General features: G+C 36.0%; 1 protein-coding gene across 1 annotated transcript in view; it reads right to left on the reverse strand.

Moving 5' to 3' along the window:
- LOC150102040 (synergin gamma-like) overlaps positions 1-19679 on the reverse strand; it is a 228772-nt gene that overhangs the window by 25220 nt on the left and 183873 nt on the right. The window contains exon 11 of the mRNA XM_090400155.1: positions 5410-5566. Within this exon, the coding sequence (XP_090256281.1) occupies positions 5410-5566 (157 nt within the window). The remainder of the gene's footprint in view (positions 1-5409; positions 5567-19679) is intronic.

The raw sequence follows: 19679 nt of genomic DNA on the forward strand, positions 1-19679 counted from the left end.
TAAACAACAAGATGACCGAAACCAGGAATATTGAAGATATAAGAAAAATCTGGTCAAACCATTTTAAGACTATCTTTCACCAAGAAAACAAAACTACAATGCCAACAATAGAAGAAAATAATGACCACCCAAAAATTTTACAAGAAGTTAGATATGCAATAAAACAGATGAAAAACAATAAAGCACTAAATCAAGCACTGATACTATCCCTACTGAACTGTGGTCATATGGAGGCAGTACATCAATAGAATATTTAACAATCCTATTCAATAAAATACTACAAACAGGAGAGATTCCAGATGACTGGAGAACTGGAAAGATCATCCCAATATACAAGAAAGGAGACAAAAGAAACTGCAGAAATTACAGACCAATCAATTTACTCTCCCACACCTACAAAATATTCGTAAGAATTATACAAAATAGATTAAAAAACACCTATGAAGAACTGATAGGCATAGAACAAGCTGGTTTCTGAGGAAACTATTCTACAATAGACCAGATTTTCACATTCCACCAACTAGCAGAGCTCAGCTAGGAAGACCATAAAGAACTATATTGTTGTTTTGTGGACTTTGATAGCATCAATATAAACAACATAGAGAAATCCTTCTTAAAGTTCTACTAGAAAAAGCAATAGACAAATATATAATACAGTTTCCGATAAAATATTACTCTAAGACAAATGCAATAACTGAAAAGGATACACTCAGAATAGAACCCATAGAGATCCAAAAAGGAGTAATGCAAGGATGCCCATTATCCCCATGCCTATTCAACATATATCTAGACGAAGTTGTAAAGAAGGCAACAGACAATATGCTTGAAATCAATGTCAATGGTTTAAACATAAATAATATCAAATATGCGGATGATCTCGTCCTTATTGCAAGAACCCCTAAATGAACTACAAAGGTTAATAAACAAGCTAAACAAAACCTATAAAACATATGACATGACAATAAATATACAAAAGACAAAAGTGATGAAAATAGGGAGGAACAGAACTACCATCTCAGTCACCCTAAATGGAGAACAAATAGAACAAGTAGACAACTTCATATATCTTGGATCAAAACTAACAGAAACAATAGATGAACTCAAAACAATCAAACACAGAATAGTGATAGGATGGACAACCATGGGAAAATTACAGAAAATCTGGAAAACAAACAAGATATCTAAGCAAGTCAAAATCAAATTATATGAATTAATAATTATACCAAGAGTCATTTATGGAGCAGAAGAGTGGACAGTTAAGAAAAGAGAGGAGAAAAAACTGCTGGCATTTGAAATGAAATGCTTAAGAAAAATAAAATACTACAAGAACACATTAGATAGAAAAGAAAACAAACAGCATAGTCAGACAAGAATTATAGTATAAAAAGACAATAATAGAAAAAATTAGAAAACAACAACTGAGATGGTTTGGCAACACTGCACACATGGACGTAGACAGACTTCCTAACGTCCTAATCAGTACTTTCCCAACTGAAAAAAAGAAGACCCAGAAGACCAAGATTACCTGGCTGAAATCAATAAAGAACATCTCCGGATGTAGAACATATAAGGAACTTTTTCGAACAGCATGGAAGAGAGAAGACTAGAAGATCCTGCTCTAAAGAAAACTCAACCCGTCTTAGACGGAAGAGAAGAAGAATGCATTCTGAATATTTCTCTTGGAAACACAAAATTTATAAGCTGAGGGTACCTCTATAAGTTCTCACCTCCCCCATTGCCAATTTTTTTATGGAATATTTTGAAAAACAAGATCTTAACTCATATCCTTTCAAACCTTCTATCTGCTTAAGATATATGGATGATGTTTTCCATGTGACCTCATGGCCCATTAGATATATTAGACTTTCCTCTCTCACCTCAATCGAGTTTACAATGGAAAATTTACAATGCAAGGCATTGGATCCCAATGATGGTGGTCTGGAAGATAAGATAGTAAAAGACTCAGAAGAAGTACAGCAAAGAATACCAGAAGAAAAGCATAGAAAAAGAACAAGAATGAAAATGGCCAGTACTATTAGGAGGTCCTCTCCACCTCATACAGATGCCTCACATGGAGGGAATTTGCCAATGCATGCTTCTTCATTCTCCCTTGTACCCTATGGCCTACAGCACCCAGTGTTTCATTTCATTGGCTTCTATCTCACAAACAAAAAGAGGAGCACGTCAATGATGTGCTCCTCTTTTTGGCTTCAATTTTTTTGTTATTATTAGTAAAATCTGTTTAGCTCAGTCTTGTTTCCTCTTTGAAAATACTACACCTTTGGCAACCAAAAAAATTAAGATATTTTGGTCACATGTGTCTTTGTCCATTTTTGCTGATGTCTAAATTTGGGGAAACAAACTGGGCATCCTTCACTGCATGCTTCAAAGAAAAAAATTAGCACCACTACCAACTATGAACACTACCAAGAGGATGCAGAACACAATATGTTGATAAGATGAATAACAGGCAAAGTAAAGCATATAAATAATATCAGAAATTATATGGAAAAGATTGTTTCTCAAGTGGCACTATGATAATCTGAACCACTGCAATGGCAGAAGCCAGATTTGAAGAGTAAATGGAATAAAACTGAAACATTGGACATATGATTCACAGTATAAAACCTTATCAAGTATAAAACCTTATCAGAAGATTAAATACACCTACAAGCTATTATTAGAATAACTGTTCTGACAGTAAATGAGCACTTGCAAACATCTGAATGATTACACATCCAATGTATGGACAAAATCAAGCCAGAGTATCATATCACACAGAGCTTTTTTTATCTTCTACAGAACCATCCAGTGAAAGCAGCAATAACCAAGTTAGAAATGGCAAAGATCACTTCACGCTAACAACGAGCTACAGGTGTCAATGCCAGAACAGCAACCACCTGGCAAAAGTCTTTTCACTTGGTTAGAAATGAAATTAAACTTGCCAAGTTTGCCTATGAAGTATCTTCACAATTAGGCCACTTGTATATAGAGGCTAATGGCTTAAATTGCCATAGTATCCCATAATATAAAGCACACCTCCTTCAAGAAGTATATTGCTATGCATTATGGGAAGGGTCACTACCCAGATCAGTTTTGACCTTTATCAAGGTCTTATCAATGGGATACTCAGACGAGATACCAAGTTGAATAATGCAGAAGTCATATTTCCCATACACAAGTAGTTGAAAGGTGTATTCACCTTATTATTAAAATACTCTGGAACAGAGATAGTTGCAGAAAGTTTAAAAAGTTTTCTACAACCTCCTTAATTTTCTTATGCCACATCAGCAACTGCAAAATCTCCACCTAGATGATACACCCTTGCAAAATGATCACTTATTAATTATTTCTTCTGCCTCTATTACCTTCCTACCATTGGCAATGATTCAAGTTATTTCTTCCATAATCGTTTTTACTCATTACATAAGAAAAAAATATTTTCTGGATTTATTTGGCCTGCTTAGCCAATTTTCTCTCATAACCTGATTTAGCCTTTCTTACTATACTAGTCATCACCTGCCTACACTTTGTACTGAACACGAGTAATGTGATTATCTTTTTCTTTATATTTGCTCCTCAATGTTCATTTTTTTTTCTTTCTCTGTAGCTCTTTATACTCTTACTCAATCACTTCACCTCACTTGGTTCAGGCTTCTCTATGAATGCTATCACATGCCATTCTAGTCTATGAATAAAATACTGACCTGCAGGTTATATACTCCCCCCCCCCTAGTGTAAAATTCTGGTACTGTTGCTCTATTTCTTCAGAATCCTGTTGACAATGGTGATATCCCCTGTAATTTTCAGATTCATTTTTGTATACTGGAATGATTAGCAATTCTTTCCATTCTGCAGAGATCTATTCTTTTTCCCATATTAAATTTATCATGAATGAGTGGTTAATTCACTTCCCCCCATATTTTATGAGTTCGGCTACTATTTCATCAGTACCCAGTGCCTTGTTGTCTTTGAGCTGCTTTACACTTTTTTCTACTTCAGCTAGTGAAAGTTTAAATATATTTGGGTGACAAGTATGATAAATATTCTGGTTAAATGATTCAGCAGATTCATCACAATTTAAGAGCTTTTTAAAGTACTCTCTCCACTTGTTTGCTATTTCAACTCTAGTGGCTAGTGTTGATCGATTGCTATTGTTGTTTTTATATGTGGGCCTGTTTTTTTGGTTTTTAATTTCATGGAAAAATTTTCTAGTATTATTTATTGTGAAGTATTTCTGGATTTCTTTAATCTGTTCAAGTAAAAATTTTCTTTTCTGTTGTCCGAACACAGTGAGTAAAAATATACATGCATATGAAAAAAAGAGACAAGTCATCTGCGAACCTGAGTTGACTTTTTATTCTTGATTTGGCCAAACTTTATGGCAAAAGAGGCATTTCAGAAGTCCTATGTAAATATGAGCAACACAATCCGGGATTGATGGTGAGACTTCCAAAATGAGTGATCAAGTTTTCTAATTACATTTAACTGAATTATCTATGATTTACTCAAATGCAAGTGACTGAAGTACTGCTTCTTCATGGTAATATTACATTTACTTTATGCAAACATTAACATTTCAATCTATTTTAATAAGCTTGTAATGGACAAAAAAATAATATTATACTTGTGATTTTACTACAGAACAATTTATTTACATTTCATCTCTGTCTATTACTAATCACATTAACTAAAAATAATTTTAAATGAAAGAATTCTCCATTATGGAGAATTTATTTATTTAAAACTATATATTAAAGATTTAAAATAATAAATAAATAATCAGCTAACATCTTTTATTCCCTTATAGGGAGTAGGTGAGGCCTTTTAACACAATCTATCTTCTGGAGACTGAGTGGGCAGTTCAATCTCCACTAATAGCCAATTAGAGATAGCAGGCCCAGGACTATCACTAATTATAAGTGGCAATTGATGAAGAGACAGGCAAGCAAGTGCTGCTATCTCTTGGTACCTAACACTAATGGGATATGTTACTGTCTGAAATAATGTGGGCTCTATGGTCGATTTTCTGTTTATGGGGAAAAAAATCTGAGTTTCCAGAAGAAAAAACCAGTGCCAGAGATCAACTAACTCAGGAACTGGTCGAATAAAGGCTTAGAAAAAGTACTTCCAGATGTGACCAGGCTTGAACTTAAATCCATCTTCAGGCGGCATAGCACAAAGGATGCAAGCACCACTTTCACTGAGCAACGTTGGCCTATATTAAAGATTTTAAAAATCCAATAACAGTACATGAATAATGGATTTAAATAGGAATTTCTAACAAATATCTTTTAATGACATTTAAATTAAGTAGAGAAAAGTGTTTAAGGCATCTAAAATATTCATTCATTACAGGTAATTTGAAACTTACTGTAATATATATATATACACACACATTTAGCTTACTTTTTACATAACCAGAACCTTCTTCAGTACTTAAGACTTCAGTGCCTACAGTACTACTACTCATTTGGTTGAATATAGAAGTGGCATTTTGAAGTAAATCATGGCAGCTCTGAAGACACTTTAGCCATTCACTGATATGTTGATCTTCATCTCGAGTCTATGAATTTATAAAATAAATTTTAAAAAGGTAACTGATTTTGAAAAGTGCTAACTCTGAAGAGTTGATTTATTGATGAAATTTAAGTATAGAAGTTTAATAAAGATATTTACTACCTCATAATTAGATGAATTTTTACATAACAGTGGCAGCTCAGTATTTTTGTAGCAAAATTATTATATTTCACTTATAAAACAGTTATTTCACTCCACATCATCTACCCAGATTAATAATAAAATATTAGAAATTGAAAAGAAAAAAAAAGATCTTTTATACTGAACTATTATTAAAATCTTAGCTTATTACAATTTTTTAACAAAACTGCTGCAGTGCAAAAAATTACTGGTCACTATCATCATCAAATTCTTCCTATGTTGCCCTCTGGGGATGGACAGGATCAATTTTCCTCCAAATTAGTGTTGTCTGGGACCCTAATACTATTGTCACCTATATTTTAAGCATATTTAACTGCATTAATCCACCTACATTTTAGTCTTCCTCTGAGTCTTTTTCCTGTCATCTTGACACAAACTTGTTCTGATAGTCTTTCCTCTCCTATTCCATCTAAGTGACTCCTATTATTGTATGTTCGGCAAAAATGCTGGGTTTAATGAATGCTATGCCTGTTCTGTCAAACAGTGACAACAGAAAAATTTTCCCATAGAAAAGACATGCAGAAACTGACCGTCTGTGAGACTGGTTGAGGAGTATGCATTTATGAAAGAGAGGATCATCAAATAGACAAACTGTTATGCTCTACTGGTTAGTGTTTTAAAGAGGGGGGGAAGGAATGGGAAAGTGTGAATGTATCTGCCTGTGTGGATGGACATCCTGTATACCGAAAAGGGCAGATTACAACTGGATAGGCATGTTACCAAGGCATCTAGAAAGACTAATCTATCATTAGTTTCTTTCTCGATAATAAAATTCTAATATTTTATTATTGAGGTGAGAGAGGAAGGAGTAATGTGTTTGGGCCATAAGGCCAAATGGAGAACACATCATCCACATATCTTAACAAGAAAGAAAGTTTGAGAGGGGCTGAGCTAAGAGCTTGTTTTTCAAAATATTCCATAAAAAAATAGCAATGGGCGAGTTGAGAACCCACAGAGGTATCCCTGCTTATAAATTTTGTGATTTCAAAAGAAATATTCAAAATGGATAGCAAAGGAAAATGGATCAGTAATATCAGGAGGAAAAACTTGTTTAATAAATGATAAGATGTCCTTTTAAGGGAATATTGGTGAAAAGTGAAGTGATATCGAAGTTAGTCAAAATATCCTCATTGTTTTAATATTAAATTCTCAAGAGAAGTTTTAAAATGGACAGTTTTTTTTTTAAATAGATATATAGGAAGCATTATGACTAATGAGGGGGTTAAAAGAGCCTGCTACCTGTTTTGCTAATTTATAGCATGGGAAATGTGTAGCATCTACTATAGGTCTTAGAGGGAGAGAGAGGGGGGGGGGGGAATTGGGTTTGTGTATTTTTATAACACACAAAATAAGAATATATTGTTGGTTACTGCCTGGTGATCCAGAGGAAGATGTGGAAGCCATGCATCAGAACATTGTGCTAATCTTTTGATGCCATGGATCAGAAGATTAGCACAATGAGTACAGGCCAGGCAGTTATCATGGGCGACTTTAATTAGAAGGTGGAAAGGACACACGGCAAAATATAAATGGAATTTATACAGTTACTAAGGGATAATTACCTGAAACATCATGTGTTGGAGGAGACCAGGGATTTCAAACTATTGAGTTTGGTAATAGCATCAAAAGATTCATATATAACAACAACAGCAACTTTACCTCTTTGGGAAAAGTGACCAGGCAGTCTTTTCCTGGGAGATTGCTTGCTTAATGTGGAACTACAAAGCTAGCAATAATGACCAACTTGGAGCACTGCATTGTCATAAGAAGCTAGATGGAATGAATGTCATTACTGCATGAGAAGTGGTCAGGGATTCTTTAAGCAGAGCAGTATCAGACTGCATATCCAGTGTCAGGAGGATAAACTGAGTAGGGATTAATTAGATGAGTAGCAATATAAAGCAGGAACTGCAAAAAAAAAAAAAAAGAAAAGAAAGCATTGTGAAAGGAATAAACAAAAATGTGATCAGCATGCTCATGAGCAGTATAAAGCAAAAGCAAGAAGAATAACAAGTATGGTAAGGAAGGCCAAATCAGATTTTGAGAGAAAATTAGCTAAGCAGGCCAAACTAAATCAAAAAAAGTTTTTTTTCCTAAGTAGCAAGAAAGAGAAAGAGTGATTATGGGAAGAATAGCTTTGCTCAGTGCTGATGGTTGGAAGTGACAGAGTGACAGAAGTGGCAGAAAAGTTACTTGCATGGTGATTGCTTAGTAATTAACTTAATTACTAAGCGTAATTACTAAATTAACTTAACCAGAGTAAATGAGGATAGATGAACTGATGGTACTCAACACACCGAAAAATATCAATGTGAATACAGCTGTGGAACTGGAAGGTATGTGTGCTATGAGAATGTGAAATGCAAAAAAAAAAAAAAAAAAAAAAAAAAAAAAAAAAAAAAAAAAAAAAATGCAAGAGAAATGGCATTGCTTCTGAGTAAGTTGTCTCAAAAAGTTGTCAATCTAAGTCTCAGCTCTGGCAAGGTTCCAAGAGAACAGAAAGAGGGTAAGATTGTTCCAATTGCATCAAGGTAGCTCCAAGACAGAAGAAGCAAATTACAGATTAAATCAATTAGTATCTCTGGAGTGATGGTTAAAGTATTGGAAAAGTTAATTAAAAGTAAACTTCAGGAATGGGTGAATAAGAATATGATACTCTATAGGGAACAATCTGGTTTTGTAAATAGTAGGACATGCCTTAGTTATTTTATTCACATTTTACAATAAGGGGTTAGCAGAATTGAATAAAGGAAATGGCTGCACCATGACATTGCCAAACTTTGTGAAGGTGTTTGACATAATACTGCATGGGAAATTATGACAAAAATTGGAGCAAATGGGATTAGATATGAGGTTGGTGGCATGGATAAGGATAGCTGACAGACAGACAGACATTAGAAGGTGGTGTATGGTGGAATGGAATCAAGATAGGAGTGACTAGTAGAGTACCCCATGGCTCTGTAATAGTGCCACTACTCTAATTTTTATATTAATGATATAGTGGAAGATTTAAGGAAAGGGGGAGGAGATATTGAGTTGTTTGTTGATGATGCAAAACTGGGGAGAGCAATAGTTGATAAAGGTGATGTACATATTCTACAGCATGATTAAAATAAATTGGCAGTGTGAGTAAAGGACAATGATTATTAATTTAATGTTGCAAAATGTAAGGTAATGCACTTTGTGATGAAAAGATCACATACTTTGTATCAAGAATTTATTTGGCTAGGGATCTGAGAGTGATGGTGGATAGAGATTTGAAGTTCAGAGGAAATAATAGCTCAAAGGATGTTGGATGTTGAAAGAACACACTGACAAGTAATTCACCTGGATTTCTTGGAGATCAGGAGATGGTGGAGAGAATTTGAAGAAGAGTGACCAAGCTGGTGATAGGTCTGTGGGATGTTCCCAATGAGGACAAACTGAAGATGTGTGGATTGCAGAATTTAGTTGAGAGGCAGAGGAAAGGGAGACATGATAGAAACTTATAAGTTATTAAAGGAATTCTATAATGACACAAAAGATATATTTCAATACATGAGGGATATGGGGAGAACAATAGATCACCCTGGAAGTTGTGTAAGATTGTGGTTAGTAAGGGTGTGCAGACCGGGTTCTTTGCATGGAGAGTGATGAATGAGTTGATTGAATTGCTAGAGGTAGTTGTGAGTGCCCTAATGGTGAATAAGTTAAAGGAGATGTGTGATACGTATTGTATGACTAATAGTTAGTGTGAATCTCCCATAGTGAGTCTCGGGTCCATCAAGATACCCATAGGATAGCCACTAGAGGACTATATAGCATGTAGTGTCTGAGGATAGCTCCTGACCAGAAGTGATATTTTGAGTAAAAATTGATGAATTTGCATAGTATTGTTTACTTTTAGTATTTTGACGTGTCTGGGTGATTTTTGTGTGTTTTTTGAGTATTTTAATAGTAAATTGATAGATCGATTATATGTGCACATGGCTCCCATAAAGAAGAATACAAAGATGGCGTCCAGGTCACCATATTTGTCTGAAAATCTTAACTTAAAAGACTTGATTCAATGTACCGTTTGTGAAATGTATACATCGAGGAGGGCAGTTGGAGTCTGGTAAAACAACGATTGTGGAGTGAATGTGTGCAAAAAGTGTAAAGAATGTGAGGATTTAAAGAGTGTTTCAGGTCGTGTGAGTGATAACATTGTCGAAAGTGAGAATCTAGATGACAGCGATATTCGAGGTATGAATGAGGATATTTGCGAGGTAGTACCTGATAGCTGTGAGAGTGGCATTGTAAGAGAGAATGAAGTTAAGCATACAGAACGATTGAATGAATCATCGGAAAATAAAAATGATGACACTGACGCAATGAGTGAAATAGCTCTATTACACGGAGCAATACATGGAGCAAACCAGCAACTGGAACATTGGCAAAAATTTTTAACAAGCATACCGAGTAATAATCGGCAAAAGTATGATAGAAAAAATAAGGGTATGATAGTGAGTATAAACAAAATGAAAGACCGTGTGTTGAGATTCCCTAGCAAGAGGTGCATTAGTTGAGAGTTTAACAAAATCATACCAACCTGGTGCGACCGCAAAGAATGGAAACGAGTCAATTAGAATGCAAAAACAGCGGGTGAAGGAATTGATAGTGGTAGCGGGTACAAATGATTTGAAAGGAAACAAAAAGGCTATGAGTGAGGATGTGAAGAAATTGCTTGAGGTAGCAAAAGAAAAGAGAGAGTTAGGATGGCGAGTCTGTTGCCACGGCATGACAGTGAAGAGGATAGAAGGAGGGCCATAATTGCTAATGACTTTATGCGTGAATTATGTTTGATGAGTAGTATGGAATTTGTGGATATGTGGTATGAGTTCGATGGGTGAAAGGATTTATATAAAATGGATGGATTACATTTGAATGGATTTGGTGTGCGGAGACTTGAAGAGGTGTTGTCGAATGTGGTGGAAGTGAATGTACAGAAACAGGGAAACTAGTTATTAAGGGAGGGAGGTAGATATGTAGATTTTAGGGAGAGAGTTGAGTGTGTGAATGTGTGTAATATGCAGAAGCGAGTAGGAAAGACCACAAATCAGAATGGGATAGTTAGTATAAGGCATCAAAATAGGGATGGGACAAATCCGCTTCTTCAGTTCATGTATACAAATGCCAGAAGTATTAGGAAGAAGGAATAATTTTTGGCCTTGGTTGGCACTTCCAGACCACAGGTTATTGGCATTAGTGAAACATGGCTGACAGAAGATGACACAGCTAGTGGGATTGAATGTGAGGGGTATGGTGTGTTCAGGAGAGACAGGGAAAATAAAATGGGGGGAGGTGTGTTATTGATGATAGCAGATGAGCTACAGCCAAGGAGAATAGAAGTAGAACTGCAGGATAGAGATAAGAGCACATTTGAGGCTATTTGGTGTGAGATTGAAACTAGCAGAACAAAATATACAGTTGGGTGCTGCTATAGACCAGGTGATGGAATAGATGGTGGAGATAGTATGCATAAGCAAATATAAGAAATGAGTGGAAGGAGGGTAATTATAATGGGATATTTCAACTATGGTAAAATCGATTGGAAGAAGGAGAGGACACATGGAAGGAAGGAATTGGATTTTATGCGGTTATTAAGGAATAACTATCTGTGACAGCATGTAATGGAAAATACTAGGGGTCACAGAGTGCTTGATCTAGTAAGTGCATCTGAGAATTTGGCTGTAACGAATATGACCACGTTGCCACCAACTGGTGAGAGCGATCATAGGGTCATGACTTGGGAGGTGGCTAAAGGTGTGGAATTTACAATTAAGACAGGGTACATGTGGAATTATCGGGCTGGTAAGTATGACAAGCTGAGGAGTTTGATTGGTACAGTGCCATGGCATGTAAAACTGCAAGGGCTAGAAGTTGACAGTGCATGACCATTAAGAAGTGTTTGCATGAAGAAATGCTGACTGTATACCTAGAGTCCAAATAATAAATCAATTGGAGTTAAATGGATGAATAACACCATTAAGCTTGAGCTGCAAAAAAAGAAACAACTATGGAGGGAATTTAAGGAGAAGGGTGACTGGCAGACACATGAACAGTATAAAGCCCAGGCCAGAAGGGTAACAAGTGTGGTAAGAAAAGCAAAAAAGGATTACGAAAGAACATTGGCCATGCAGGCTGAAGACAATTGTAAAGTTTTTTCGATATGTTGCAAGTAGAAGAAAAAATGTATATGGCAGAATGATTTTAAAGAATGCCGATGGTAGGGAGGTAACTGAATCAGTTGATATGGTTGAATTACTGAGCGAGCACTTTGCAAGAGTATATCATACAGGTGGTGACAATCCAGAAATGAATGAATCAAAAGTTTATATGGGAATTGTGGTGAATGAGGTGGAGATGAGTAGTCTATTACAAAACTTTAATGTCAATACGTCTGTGGGATTGGATGGTATACCAGCTTGTGTCGTACGTGAAGCGGCTAAAGAATTGTCACTACCCTTGACCATTCTGTATAATCTGAGTCTCGGGTCTGGGTTAGTCCCGAGGGGATGGAAAGAGGGGAAAATAGTTCCATTGCATAAAGGAGGTTCCAACACTGCTGTTGTAAATTACCACCCGATTAGCATATCAGGAATTGTTGTCAAAGTCTTGGAGAAACTAGTCAAGAGAAGAATACAGGATTAGATAGATGAAAATGGGGGACAAAATGATTTGTGAAGGGTAGATCATGCCTCAGTAATTTGCTCACGTTTTATAACACAGTGACGGCTGAACTGGATAAGGGTAATGGGTTTCAGTGATTCTACTGGACCTTGCCAAGGCCTTTGATAGGATACCACATGGAACTCTAATCAGTGAACTGGAGTAGATGGGTTAAAGATACCAAGCAATTTTAAACCTGGTTTTACTCCATTTTTCCCAAGTAAGCAAACAGACAAAATGTCAAGTTTGCACCTGTAGGCGCAAACTTGACATTTTGTCTGTTTGCTTACTTGGGAAAAATGGGGTAAAACCAGGTTTAAAATTGCTTGGTATCTTTAACATAACTATACCCAAGTTAAAAATACTTTCTACTGGAGTAGATGGGGTTGGATATAGGGTTGGTGAGATGGATAGGAGGGTGGTTGATGGAGAGATACCAGAGAGTAGTTTATTCAGGAGTGGAGTCCAAAAGACAGCTTGTAACTAGTGGTGTGCCGCAGGGTTCTGTTCTTGGACCACTACTTTTCAATTTGTTCATTAACAATATAGGAAAAGACCTGAGAGGAAGTGTTCACTTGTTTGCTGATGATGCAAAGTTGGGTAGAGCAATTGTGAGTGCACAGGATGTCAAAGTGTTGCAGGATGATTTGGATAGTTTGGAGGACTGGGCTAAGGAAAATGGATGTCAATTTAATGTGGCAAAGTGTAAGGTTATGCATTTTAGAGTGAAAAGATTAGCACCAGTATATCACACTGGTGGAACCATACTCAAGGAGATTGATGAGGCCAGGGATTTGGGAGTGTTGGTGAATAGGGAGTTGAAGTTTAGGGGGCACATTGCAAAAGTGGCTAAAACAGCTCATTAAATCACTTGGTTACTGAACAATACTTTAACAAGCAGAGACAAACAAGTTATTGTTTCTCTATATCGAGCCCTGATAAGACCCCATCTAGACTACTGTGCCCAGATATGGATGCCAGGGTTTCTTCTTGATGGGGAGGAGGTGGAGAGGATCCAGAGACGAGTGACCAAGATGGTGGCAGGTCTGTGGAATGAACCTTATGAGAACAGATTTAAGATTTGTGGGTTGCAAAAATTGGTTGATAGGCAGAAAAGGGGTGATATGATTGAGACATTCAAATTACTGAAGGATTTCTATAAGATTAACCCAGAAGATATTTTTGAGAATAGGGCTGGTGGTGGGAGGACTAGGGGCCATACATGGAAGCTGGGCAAAAATGTGGTTAACAGGGGTGTTAGAGCTAGGTTCTTTACTTGGAGAGTGGTAAATGAGTGGAATAAGCTGCCAGAGTCTGTTGTGGGTGCTATGACCGTGAATGAGTTTAAGGCAAGGTATGATAGTTACTGTGTGAAAGACGAATAGTTGTTCTTGACATGATGTTAGGGCCTCCCTCGATGAGTCTGTCGACTCCTTGGAGTTGCCCGTAATAATAATAATAATGTGTATGGATAAAAATGGTCCACAATCCATGAAGTTGCTATCAATTATGTGGATGCAACTCTCAATTTGTAGCTGATGAGCACCACAGTCTCAATCAAGTGTATAACGATGAAACTGTATGACATTGACCGTGAATGTCATTAACACAGAGGATGAAGACCAACAAGATTCAGACATTCTAAGAATAGAGTTACTATCCTACAATGTTACTCAAACACACAGCAGACATTCAGACATCAGCCACTGGTGACAGAAAAAACTAAATGCCCTATGTCCTTGAAAAGCAAAAGAATTTACCTTGGAATATACAATGCAAATGAAAATGGCATTACCAGTGATGTTAGTTAGAATAGATTGAAAAATGTTTCTTGTTGTGCCTGGAGCTTGAGCCCACTACAGATCTGTAGGCCTACCAGAAGACTGCAAAATTCTTCTAATTTTGCAGAACTGTTCAGCTCACCCAAGAGCTGAACACCTATGTAAGAAAAATGACTATACAGTGTTGCAGTAAATATTAACATCAAATTGTACATTCCATGTCCAATTTCAAGGATTGTTACACTCTATGAAGGCTAATCAGCACTTTTAGTAAAATGTCTGTTAGACGTAAATGACCTAAGCCTGTAGAGACATTTGTTAAAGAATTTAACACACAAAAAAAAACAAAAAAAAAACAGGTTTTCTTGTTCACTGCCAGTGGCTGGAAGAAGATACAATCGCCAACACTAATGAAATGCTGGTATCAAATTGTAGTCTATCCTGACTTCTCTTAATGAAATGTTGGTAATAACTTTACAGGATTTAAGGCACCAAAAGGGAAAGCAATTGTTCATGAGTTGGTTGAATATGAGAAAAGTGTTACAGGACCTGCTGTTTTTAATAAAGAAAATCTTGCTGAATGAATAAACACTGACAAAGAAACACCTGCTGTTCATTGCCATACTGACTTGGAAATTATAGACACTGCCCTGAATACTGCTTTAAAAAAAAATTTAAGATGAAACAGATGTATATGAAACCCTTACTATTGAGAAGCTAATTGTGTTTGACTGGGGAATTAATGAAAAAGGCAAGGAGCAATTCAGTTTCATGATGAAACAAGTGCTAATAAATTGTTGTTTGATTTATGAAAAATTATACAAGCACATTAAACAATCACTTGTATGCAATGTTTCAAAATATAGCTAAGAAAAATGTTAGAGCAGTAGGTTTACATCCAATAATTCTATGACTTTGACTACTGATCTACCCCCCCCCCCCCCGTGCAACATCACAGATCGATGACAAATTAGCTACGAAACAGACAGTGATTCTGACAGCCCTCGACTTCCGAGATTAGTACTATATTCCCAGTGAAGTTCTAAATTTTGTCATTCTGGGAATGGTATGATAGTTTCAACATTTTTTTTTCATTAAGTACAGCAATTAATAAATCTGTTTTCATTTATGTTGTACTATACTGATAAACCTGTATCATTTCTATTTGTACTAATATATTTATTTCATTAAAATCATTTAATGCAAATTTAATTTACATTTAATGGGTTCATTGTACGAAGGAGATGGATACATAGTAGTATACTTAGATTTTGCAAAGGTTTTGATGGATTGCATGATAAGTTGTAGTCAAACTAGAGCAGATGGGGTTGGATATTAGATTAGTGCAGCGTTTCTCAACCTTCCTAAGCCCAAGAACCAGTAAAATGCCTAAAACAATTCTGCGGACCACTAAGTTACAGAGGTATAGCTGGGGGGGGGGAACACCCCCTGGCGGAACCTTTTTTGGCATTTATGAAATCTTGCCATACTGTCTATAAAACAGCAACTGAGTGATGAAATAGACTTCAACAATGTCATCGACAATTTTGCGAACAGAAAGCGAGAAAACTAACATTTTAGAATGTTGGAATTAAAGTTTTACTTCAAAAATAAACATAGTGTTTTCATTTATTTCCCTATATGTCGCTTTGAGTTTTTGTAATTTTTTTTAAAAAACCTATTTAGGAATTACCAACATTTCGGAAAAACTGTGCCATTTATAACATAATAAATCTAAAAGCATGTTTTGAAAGATATGGCAACATAGTTAATTAAATTGGAAGTAAACGATTAAAAGTATCATCATTAAAGTTTTAATTTTTAATAAACAAATAAATAGGATGATATATTTATGTTACTACTTACTTTTGATGAGATGGTTGAGCTTCTCAGCCCTTGCAGAGTTGCTGGATATCTGGCTCAATATTAGTCAACTTCAGTCGAAGATCGACACACACACACAAAGACAATTTCTGTATTTTGTTTTTATTTGTAGAAAACTGCAGGACGATTTTCAATGCTTCTTCAGATAATTCTGGAAATTCATTTCTCATTGAGACGAGATCCAAAATCGAGCAAAACCAAGATCACGGAATTGCATTTTAGGCCAACTGTCCCTTGAAAGCTCAATTAACTGTTCCTTTTTCGATAATGAAAGGTCGTTCTCGTAACTGCAAGCCTGAAATGGATCGCGAACCCACAGAAATTTCTTATAAAAGTTATTCGGAAAATATGTTTCAAAATTCCGTTTTAGATTTGTGAGGTGGTCACAAACCTTTTCCACAAACTCAGAATGAACAAAAATATTATTTTCCACTAAAAAGGATTCCAATGTTGGAAAAGATGCAAACTGTCTGTCTTTTACATAATTAATCATAAAACTAGTTTTTTCTTGAATGCCTTTATTTTGTCGTAGGCATCAAGAACAGTTAAAAAAATTTCCCTAAAGGGAGAGATTTAGTTCATTTAATTTCGTAAAAATGTCTGAAAGATAGGATAGTGTTGATAACCATGCTTCGTCAACAAGGAGTGATGCAAAATCAGAATTACGTTCATTTACAAATAATAAAACTACATGCCTTAACTGAAATAACCTTGTTAGTGCTTTGCCCCTGGAAAGCCAGTGAATATCAGAATGAAGCAAAAGTTGTGTATATTCACTGCCCATTTCAACGCAGAGTACTGAAAATAACCTGTTATTTAACGGTCGAGTTTCAATAAAATTAATTAGCTTGACAGCATTGTATAGCACAGTTTTAAATTCTGGTAGCATTCCTTTGGAAGCTAATGCTTCCCTGTGTATGAAACAATATACCCTATTCATTTCCGGAGCCACTTCCTTGACCATAGAAACAACCCCCGAACTATGCCTACCTGTAAGAGCACGAGCTCCATCCGAAACAGAAGCCTATACATTTTTCCCACTGGATCCCTTTGTGTATTATGTAATTAATGAGAGTGTGAAATATTTCTTCTCCGGTTGTTCGGGGTGACAAAGTTCTACAAAACAGAATATCATCATGAATGTTGTTATCGTGCGTATATCTTATGTAGCATATTAGCTGCGCATCATTTGTAACATCGGTAGTCTCATCTATTTGTAACGCATAATAAGGGCTCTTCTTAACTCTTGCGATTAACTGAGATTCTATGTCACCTGCCATATCATTAATTCTGTGACCGACAGTGTCATTTGAAAGAGAAATCAAATCAACATCTTTTAGTAACTTGTTGCCAAACATAATTTTTACCACATCTTTTATAGCTGGAAGTAGTAAATTTTCCCCGATAGAATGAGGTTTCCCTGTTTTCGCTATGCACAAACTTAAGAGATAGGATGCTTCCAGTGCTTTGCTATTAATGGAACCCATGGCTGAAATTATATCTTTCCCATGATTTAATGTCCCTAAGCATTGCTGAAAAAATTCAATTGGCTGATTTTTCACATCACAATGTTTAGTTTCTAAATGTCGTCAGAGTTTCGCAGGTTTCATGCACTTATTCAACAACACTTCATAACACGAAACACATTGAGGTTTCTGTTCACTTTCAACTCCACAAAAAGTAAACCCGAATTCCAAGTATGAACTGTTATATTTCCTACTGTAATTTTTTCTTTGAATTGCTTGTTTTTTCTCTTTAATAGTATCAGATTTACTGGCCGTTACAACACATTTTGCTATTCTTTTCAAAGTCTTAGTTCTAAGCCACTTTTCCATTATTAAAAAAATGTTTCCGAAAAATATATAAATATATAAATACTGGGGCTCAAGACATACTTTGTTCAAGTATCACTTAGCACTTATGAAGATATACTGAGCCTTGGTTGAAGGAAACCTTCAATAATAAAAATCAATACACAACAAGCAATTGGTTGAAATGTGGATAACACATGTTCACTTCAAATCTGACAAAACAGCAAGGGAAGGTGGAAGCAATTACAAATTTGGCGGCAGAATGACGAATAATAAAAGAGGGCTGAAGTGAAAAATAATATAGTTTGATTGCTTCCGCCTTTGAACATTCTGAGCCTTTTTTTTTTTTTTTTTTGTCTCCATTTGATTTCAATAATTTTTACTTATTCAATTTTAATTTGTTTTGTTTGGATAATTAAAAAAAATATATTCATTTAATTAATTTAAGTCTGCCTGCGGACTGGACCACCTGTCCCATTGTCACGGACCACAGGTTGAGAAACACTGGACTAGTGCAGTGGATTGGAGAGTGGCTATCTGATATGTATCAGCAAGTTGTGTATGGGGAGCAATATCCCGAAAGAGGAAAGTCACTAGTGGTGTGCCTCGGGAGGGGGGGGGGGGAGTCTGTTTTAGGGCCATTGCTGTTTAACCTGTATATTAATGATACTGGAGAAGATGTGTGGCCTCACAAGAAGACTTGAAAAGATTGCATGAATGGGCACAGGAGTGGGGATGCCAGTTCAGTGTTGCAAAATGTAAGGTTTTAAAATTAGGAAAACAAAGATGGGACATAGAATTTATGTTTGGTGGGGATATATTGACAGAGGTGGAGGAAATAAGAGATATTGGGGTGATGGTAGATAAGGATCTAAAATTTTAGAGTACATGTTGCCAAAATTATGAGGACAATTAATTCTAGGAATGACGCAGAAGACACTGACTTGTAGAAGTAAAGAGATTCTGGTTCCACGGTATAAGGCATTGATTAAGCCAAACATGGACTACTGTGAACAGATTTGGTTATCTGGTTTTCGAAAGGATGAAGAGGTGTTGGAAAGGATCCCAAGTCAATTGACTAAGGTAATTTCTGATCTCTGGAATGTTGAATATGAAGAAAGGCTGAAAAGATGCACTTTACAGTCTAGTTGATATGAGGACGACAGGTGATATGCTAGACATACAAGTTGGTAAGGGGTTACTATAGGATTAATGTTGAAGAGATTTTTCATAAAATGGTGGGAGATCAGGGAAGAACAAGAGGTCATCCTTAGAAACTGTATAAGGAGGGTGTGAGCAAGGGAGTGAGAAGCAGATTTTTTGCATGGAGAGTTGTGGTGTCTGCAGAGAATTTGAAGGTGTTTAAGGCATGGGATGATGAACTGTGTGTATGACAAAGGGACCCCCTAGATGAGTCTGATTCCATGGGGTCTTAGAAGAATAATAATAATATTACGTGACCTTCATTGGTCTGGCAAAACAACTAATCCAGCAGGGCTGGAACCACCAAGGATGCCAGAAAATCAATACTGTGCATGTATTATTACTCAACTTATGAGATTGCTAATTACATTTCTCTTTAAATTCCCTATGAAAGATACTTATTTTTTTTACAGCTACTGCTTGATGATTCCATTCCATTCCAATGAGGAATTATTATTTTCTAGATCAGCAGTAAATTTTATATTAGGATGTTGGATGTTTAGATGATGAAGAAAATCTGTGAGAGATGTGTGCCCGTGATTCCAAATAATGAATATATCATCAACATATCGTTTCCAAACTTTTGGTT

The sequence above is a fragment of the Typopeltis vanoorti genome, chromosome 11 (assembly GCF_054136105.1).
Source record: "Typopeltis vanoorti isolate ZY-2024b chromosome 11, IOZ_Tvanoo_1.0, whole genome shotgun sequence".
In the NCBI taxonomy this organism is placed as follows: domain Eukaryota; kingdom Metazoa; phylum Arthropoda; class Arachnida; order Uropygi; family Thelyphonidae; genus Typopeltis; species Typopeltis vanoorti.